We start from the raw sequence: 8,530 nt of genomic DNA on the forward strand, positions 1-8,530 counted from the left end.
CGGGTCCAGAGGCAGTACTCCTGGGGCCCAAGGAAGGCACCAGGCTGGTGGGGGTGAACAGGGTCAGGAATCAGCACTGGCTCCCCAGGTGTCTGGGGCCCCAAGACTAGGAATGGCACAGGGCCCAAGCTAGGAGTAGAGAACAGTGGGGGAGATGGAAGGGTGAGAGCGGCTGGCAGAGTCAAGGCGCAGAGGGCTGCAGGGTAGACTTACCCCAAGAGAGGCCTGAGGGCGGGAGAGCCGGCCAGGAGAGTTAGCCAGTGGTGCAGGTCCGGAAGCAGGGAGAGGTGAGGGCGGGGCCAGGTCCCGCGGAAGCAGTGCTCCTGGGGCCCAAGGAAGGCACCAAGCTTGCCTGGGCGAAAAGGATCAGGAAGCAGCACCAGTTCCCCAGGTGTCTGGGGACCCAAGACCAGGAATGGCACAGGGCCCAAACCAGGAGCAGAGAACAGCAGCGGAGATGGAAGGGCGAATGAGGCAGGGGGAGTCAATGCGCTAGGGCTCCGCGATGGACCCACCCCGAGAGGCCTGAGGATAGGGTAGCAGGCCAGGAGCTAAATGGAGATCTTTTTAAAAGGTTAAAAACACATTCAATTTTATGTCTTACAGGGCTTATACTGAGTTCAATATTGTATAACTGTATTAATTCAACTGTGAACCTAGATTCTTGAAGCCACTTGTGAAAGAGATGTACTCTTGCTCTGGAGTGTGTTACTGAATATGTTAAAACCTTAAAGCATAAAAATTTGCTCCTTAATAATTAGATGTGTATTTTAATAATGAAATGGTGATCTTTTTTAAAGTTTAAAACCCCATTTAATTTTATGTCTCATAGGGTGTATATGGAGTACAATATTGTATAACTGTAATAATTCAACTGTGAACCTAAAAATTTAGAGCCAATTTTGAAAGAGATGTACCCTAGCTCAGAAAAATGTTATTGAATAGGTTAATGCTGTTGTAATGAAATGCTTCTTCTAATTAAAAAAAAAGAAATCAAGAAAAAAAAGTAAATACCTCAAAAAAAAGTTATGGGTTTACACTGCGTACAACACTGTATAACTGTAATAATTCAACTGTAAACCTGAAAATTTACATCCAATTTTGAAAGAGATGCATCTTAGCTCTGGAAATTGTTATTGAATATGTCAATGCAGTTGTAATGAAATGCTTCTTCTAAGTATGTGGTTATTAAATAAATAATTTTTTTTAATTATACATTTTTTAAAAAGGGGATATATCATCTGGAGAAGTAAATTCTCGCACCAGACTGTAAATTTGTTAATGTTATTATGTTTCATGGTGTAAAGAAAGGAAATGAGAATGTGAAAGAAGGTATTATAAGGATATGGAAATGGAGATATTTAGTAAAGAAAGATTCATGTACGAAGCTTAAGATGGCTGGATGTTTCCAGAATAGAAAATGAGAAAGTTTATGCAAGCTATGAAGGTTTGAGTAAGTTTGTGAAGGTATGTGCAAGATGACTTAGAGATGATGCATAGATTATCTTAAAATTTCTAAGGTAAAAGTTCAGTCAAAGCTCTATTGATGGCGCTATTGATCTACTTTTGTTAACAGTTACAAGGGCTGGCTTAAGGAACAAAATATATGTCTAATTAAGAACATTTAGTTTTTATTTGCTCAAATTTTATCAACATATGACACAGTAATGAAAAGCACCAGACTGGTACAGCTAAACTTCTTGGGTATTTAATAACCATACTTGGAGGTGTATACTAATGTGGTCAGAGGAACTTAAAGGGACACTTTTGCCCTTGTTCTCTAAGGTCAGCTAGGTCCCAGGGGACTATGGGGCATCTCTTGAAATGTCTCATAACTGTGATGAGTCACCTGTCTTGTTCAGGGAACCATGGCAAGCGCACTAGATGGACTCAAACCAGTGTCCAGTCTACAAAGAGCGGGGTCAACACAGAGGAAAAAGTTTCCTCAATTCTTTGAAGCAGAGCCAAGGTCAAGGCCTTTGACTTATCCTCACATAGATTGAACCACTGGTAAAAGGAAGACCAAAGGAGCCAGAGGCTCCTCCCAGGCCCAGGTGACCCTAAGGACCAGATCCTCAAATGACCTGAGGATTTTTTCCAAGTTAATTTTGACCAACTGCATGGTTTTAAATAACCAACAGGAAGTTATAGCCAAAGATTAAACTTGTTTGTATAGTTCCTTAGAGTGAAAGGAATTGTATTCCCCAGACATTAGGTTCAAGGCCATATGAGGTGTTATTCAGAAAATTACTTCTCACTAATGACTTTCTTCTTGGTAAGAAAAAAATGCTGCCCTGATATAAGGCTTCAGACCTTTATCCTGCAGTCTCAACACTGTGGTACCTACCTGCAGCCAAGAGAGACAGGCCCACTATTGTTTTTACCTAAATGATAGTTAAATTTCTCCTCTTTCCTTCTCTAGAAACCAATTGAGAGGGAACTCACCCTGATTCTAGCCACTCCAACAGTTACCAAAGTGCCTGAAAACAGATCCTAAGTTCATCACTCTTGAGTCCAACCTTGTAAGCCAAAAGAAAAATGAGGAGCCTAGTGGATGGACGCTCTTCTGAGTCTATCAAGAAATTCTCCAAGTTTGCTAAAACTTTTAATGCTAATAACTCTTTCCTTTCCTCCCTCACATCTCTTTCCAGACACCAGTCAATGATATCCTTTCCTGCCTTCATCTGAAAGTTATACAAATAACACTACTGATGCACTTTTGGAGCCTTTTAGATCGACTTACTGGAGAAGTACCTTGACTGCTATACCTTATGACCCCATTCAGCTCTGCCAGCAAAATGGTTTGTGAGAATAGGTTAGGATTAGACATGATTTTGCCTGAAAAAAAGGGGATTAAGGTTTTAGGATCATCCTTAATATCACAGCTCCAAAAGGAGCTATTACTAGAGTTCTCCAAGGCCTTAAGGCCCTTTCTAAAGAACTGAAAATTTGGGAACCCCCTGACCTTCTGGAAGAATAGTTTGGAAAATGGAGTGGTCTTATGGGCTCTATGCTAACCTCCTTGGTAATCATGATGGGTGTCCTAATCCTGTATTATACCGCGTGTTAGGGGCCCAACTCAGAGCTTTATTGAGTCAGGTATTACCAAACAAATGCCCCCTCCCTATAGCAGTTTCTTTCTCCAAAGATATAACAGAAAAACAGCCAATGCCTTCTTACTGAGTTTGAAGAGTGTTTAAGAAAATAAGAGGAGGGGGGCTGGAGAGATGACTCAGTGGTTAAGAGCACTGACTGCTTTTGCAGAGGACCCAAGTTCGATTCCCAGCACCCACATGGCAGCTACGAACCATTCTTAACTCAAGTTCCAGGGGAATCCGAAGCCCTCTTCTGACCTCTGCAGCATTGCATGACTCACATACACGCAGGCAACACTCTCATACACATAAAATAAAAATAATATTTTTTTTCTTTTTTATACTTTTATTTTTTTCAGGTTAGAGACTTCAACTTAGTTGCTGCTTGTCCTTTTCTTAAAATCTTCAACTTCTGCTTGTGTGCAAGTCCACTATTTATTACCTTCTCCCACCGGGAAAGGGAAAAATTCTTCCTCAAAGGGGAGGACAGAACATACGCAGTTTCCAGAGAAAGCAAGAGTAGGTAACATCCACCAGAAAAGGAGGGGGAATGAGGACTAACTTGATGCTTAGCTTGGACACTATTCTAAGAATGAAACCCAGATAAATAATGACAACGCTGAAAGCTGGGGAGCTTCCAAAGTCATCCCTGCTTCCCGTTTAGCATTGTAAGAGGGAGCCTGTGGAGTAACCACAACCCAACGCTGGACAACTGCTAACAAAACAATGGCAGCACAGTAGTGTGAGCCAAGGCAGATTCTGTCACGGCAGTCCTCAGGCTTCCTTGGCCCTTGCACAGTAGGTTCCATGTCCGGGTATGCCTTCATGATCACAGCAGGGTACATGAAAGGTGGCTGTTGAGAGTTGAAAATGGCAAGTCATTCAGGTCACTCTGAGATGACCCCAAAGCAGATACTGCAGAGCAGTTAAGAAGACAAATGTGGCTGAAATGCAAGCTGTGGTGCTCAAGCAGGATCTAGACGGCAGAATCCAAGTCCTGTGAGCAGTCCTGGACATCAGTGCTGTCTTTGTTGTCACTGACACTGTCATCTCCAGCCAGGTTCTCCTGTTCACAGGCCTCTTCAGAACCAGGAAGTGTGCTGCCCTGAGTCTCCTGGTTCTCCCTGGAGCCCAGAACCACATATCTACTCTTCTTCAGCACCATCTGCTGTCTCAGCTCATCTGCAATCTGGAAGAGATATTGCTTAATAGCATAAGCATCCTCCCCATCTGCATAGTACTTGGGCTCTACCTCATTAACCCAGAAGTTGAAGGTGTTAGAATAAAGGTGCAAGGATGCCCAGTTACACTTCCTGATGTGCAAAGACACATACTTAGCACTAAAGTTCTCCATCATGGCCTGTGGGGCCTGATCCATTAGCTTCTGAGGCAGGCCAAGACGCCCCCTGGTGTGACGTTTCACAGCTAGTGAGGTGATATGTCCATGGAGGACATCATCAGGCTCCTCCTCCGTTTTGGCCAGTACATAGCCCACAATCTTCCCATCTTCATCCTCAGCAATGCAGGAGAGCTGGGGCCAGGACAGGCCATGGTAGAAGTAGTATTTCATCTGGTAATTCTCAGGAAGGTGAAGGAGGTTGCAATGTTGCATGTTCATCAGGTCATCTGGCCAAGCACAGCCGATGTTCATTTTGGTGGCAGGTAGAAACCCTGACAGGGTTTCGGACTGCGTTGAACCAGAGAGGATGCCATTAAGTACAAGCAACACCAACAGCTTTGAAACAGCTGGGATATCCAAATAGGGCATAAACAAAATAAGGACGATCTCCCACTATCTTCCATTTCTTTTCGGCGATGCTATACAGAACCTCGTCCATCTTCATGCAGGTAGGGTCCCAGTCATGTCCTAAATGAATGACCACGCGGTCCTCCTCCGAGAGAACATCCTGGTCTACCTGCCAGCCACGCCTCCTGGACTCCTGTGCTGTGGAATCTGCGACCAGCACGCTGAAGCTGCCAGCGTCACTGCGCATGCACCCCTCTGCTTGCACACGCGCAGTGAGTAGGTGGCCTGGCCCTCTCGATCTTATTCAAAATATATATATATATATATTTTTTTTTTTTTTGGCTTTTTTAAGACAGTGTCTCCCTGTAGCCCCAGCTGGCCTGGAACTCACTATGTAGACCAGGCTGGTCTTGAACTCACAGAGATCCACCTTCCCCTACCTCCCGAGTGCTGGGATTAAAGGCGTGCACCACCACACCCTACCAAAACATTTTTTTTAAAAAGAAAATAAGAGGAGGGATTTGTAAGAAACATTAAATAATAGTCTTTTCTTTCAAACCATGTAAAAGGTTGGTCTATGACAAGGAATTCTAGTCTTTTAATCCCACAATACCCTCTAAGACTTTTTTTTAAAGAAAAGGCCCTGATGCATTCTCAAACCTGATGGCATTGAGAGTGGACACCCCACACCCCCACAACCCACCCTGAAACATACACCTACCTCCTTTATGCTGATTCTTTTAAGCTAGCCAATCCAGAAGGACTATGAGGTTGGACTTGAGTGGATCAGAAAAAAAGACACAGTACTCTTGCATTGGGATAAAAACCTACCAAACCTCTGGGTCCTGTGTGCTTGCTGGATTTGACTGACATGCAACATAGCCTTTTGCAAAAGTAAAATCTGCCTTTCTAGGTTGCTTTCCTTTGTCTGCATGTTCTTTGTGAAGTATTGGTGGGGTTCTTGGACCTCAGTTTTTATTTCTAACAGATACACACACACACACACACACACACACACACACATACACCATGTACTACACACACACACAGAGACACAGATACAAACACTATGTGTGTCATACAATCACACATCATACATATACCACGCATACACTGTAAGGTCAGAGGTTCCTACCTCTGAACAAGTGTACAGAGCAGGGGGAGGCAGCAGGGCTGTGGAGGACAACTCATCAGCAGTGTGTACAGACCTAGCACACCTCTATCAGATGAGGCAGACTCTGGGAAGATTAGTAGGGAGTTATAGAAGTCTCCTCCCAGGTTGTACTGCTTGGTCAAGCCATGGCTGAACAGGGTTTTCTGAGTCTACTTTGATCTGCTATTACTGTAACTTCCTACTAAGCCATTTTCCTGCCTCTTAATTTTTTTTTCAGGTAGGGTCTCCCTGTAACCCCAGCTGGCCTGGAACTTGCTATGTAGACCATACTGGCCCCAAACTCACAGAGATCTGCCTGACTCTGCCTCATACATCGTCAGATCAAAGGCATGAACAACCACAAATTCTTAAAATAGAATATTACAACCAAGAAATAGAAGCTGTAAAAAGAGTCAAAGGTATAACTAAAAACAATTCACTGAAAAAAATTTAACTTACCAGTTGGACTCAGTAGTAAGTAGAATGGCAATAACAAGATAAAAATGAGTGAACATGAAGCCAGATTAACAAAACGGAAGCAGCCTGAACAGCAGAGATAAAATAGACTGAAAAAATGAGCAGAGCTTTAGGCATCTGTGATGCAGCAATGACAACCAAAAACAAAAAAACTAGCATTTCTATTACTGGAATCTCAGAATAGTTCAAGAAGCCCAAACTTGATAAACTATTTACAAATCTAGGGTCTGGGGCCATGGATGGGTGATTAAGAGAACTGGCTACTCTTCCAGAGGACCCGGATTTGGTTTCCAGCACCTACATGGCAGCTAGCAACAGTTTGTAAATCCTGTTCCAGGGGATATAAAACACTCTTTTGGCCTCTGTGAGCATTGCACACATGTGATGCACTTATATTCATGCAAGCAAAAACTCATATACATAAAAATAAAAGCCGGGCATGGTGGCACGTGCTTGTAGTCCTAGCACTTGGGAGGCAGAGGCAGGCAGATCTCTGTGAGTTCAAGGCCTGCCTGGTCTACACAGTGAGTTCCAGGCCAGCTGGAGACCCTGTCTCAAAAAGACCAGTAAATAAATAAACAAATAAATAAATAAATAAATAAATAAATAAAAATAAGCACTTAAATTATACCTAAGTCCCAGCACTGGGGAGGCAGAGGCAGGTAAATCTCTGAGATCAAGGTCGACCTGGTCTATATATTGAGTGCAAGGTCAACTGGGGATACAGGGAAACCCTATCTCCAAAAAAACCAAAAAACAATTTTTTAATTAAAATTAATTTTTTTGGTCTTTTTGAGACAGGGTCTCCCTGTAGCCCTAGCTGTCCTGGAACTCACTAGGTAGACCGGGCTGGCCTGGAACTCACAGAGATCCACCTGTCTCTGCCTCCCGAGTGCTGGAATTAAAGGTGTATGCCACCATGCCCGGCTTAAAATTAATTTTTTTTAAATAAAGCAAGTATTTAAAAGAAAATCCATACCAACACCAATACATCATAAACTTTTGTAGATTAAAGAAAAAAACAATATTCAACAGCTACAGAGAAACCCATTACTTGGAGGGGAACACCAAGCCAAGTGATAACAGAGTTCCCATAGAAACCATGGAGTCAGGATGACATGTACACATTTTTCAAGTTTTGAAAGAAAAAAAAGTGTGTCAACTGTGAATGTAATACCTGGTAAAAATAATCTTTGAGAAAAAAAGAATAATGTAAAGACAGTCCCAGATGAAGGTAAACTAAGATGGTTTGCTGTTTTCTTAATCATGATTTGTTATCATAAGTTATGATACCATCTGATGTGGTGTTCGGTCTACACCTGGGAAATGTTATAAATGAATATATTTAGAAATTTAAGAGGTGGGCTGGAGAGAAGGCTCAGCAGTTAAGAGCACTTGCTGCTTTTGCAGAGGACCCAAGTTCAGCTCCTAGCACATGTGGTGCATATGCATACATGCATACATGCAGACAAACACACTCAAAAAATAAAATAAATAAATCTTAAAAAGTGTGTTTTTTTTTAAAAGAAACTGAGGAAAATAAAGAGATCACAATGGAAGTAAGTCTTCCTCATTTGCCTTAGGAAGATGATCCACAGAAAGGCAAAGAGAGGGAAAGAGAGAGATTCGAAAAGAGAGACAATAAACAGAAAGAAAAAAAAAGGCTGGAGAGATGGCTCAGCAGTTAAGAGAACTGGCTGCTCTTGCATAGGACCCAGGTTCGGTTCCCATCCCAGCACCCACATGGTAGATAACAACCACAACCATCTGTAACTGTAGTTCTAGGGGGATCTGATGCCCTGGTCTGACCTCTGCAAGCATTGCACACACAGATGCACTTGCATGCAGGCAAAACACTCGTACACAGAAAAATAAATTAATTAAAAACAAATAAATAAAAATAAAATAAATGATACCAGTTAAGCCCTAATATAATTATTTCAAATGTAAATTACCCAAATTCACCAATTAAACTATGGAGAGCAGCAGAATGGATTAAAAGTCACTAATGTTATGTTATCCACAAGAAATTTGCTTCAAAGAATTGGCATAGGGAGC

The 8,530-nt window shown here is 42.4% G+C and overlaps 1 protein-coding gene across 1 annotated transcript; it reads right to left on the reverse strand.

The window, feature by feature from the left end:
• Positions 1-4,071: 4,071 nt before the first annotated feature.
• Positions 4,072-4,761, reverse strand: LOC103751226 (N-alpha-acetyltransferase 11-like). Its single transcript, XM_008854596.1, has one exon. It carries the CDS (start codon positions 4,744-4,746, stop codon positions 4,072-4,074), a length of 675 nt encoding a protein of 224 aa, XP_008852818.1. The 5' UTR covers positions 4,747-4,761.
• Positions 4,762-8,530: the final 3,769 nt, after the last annotated feature.

The sequence above is a fragment of the Nannospalax galili genome, unplaced genomic scaffold (genome assembly GCF_000622305.1).
Source record: "Nannospalax galili isolate Female #2095 unplaced genomic scaffold, S.galili_v1.0 scaffold367, whole genome shotgun sequence".
Lineage (NCBI taxonomy): Eukaryota > Metazoa > Chordata > Mammalia > Rodentia > Spalacidae > Nannospalax > Nannospalax galili.

Coding starts and splice junctions, on each gene's coding strand:
- LOC103751226 (XM_008854596.1), bottom strand. CDS start 4,746: ATGAACATCGGCTGTGCTTGGCCAGATGACCTGATGAACATGCAACAT.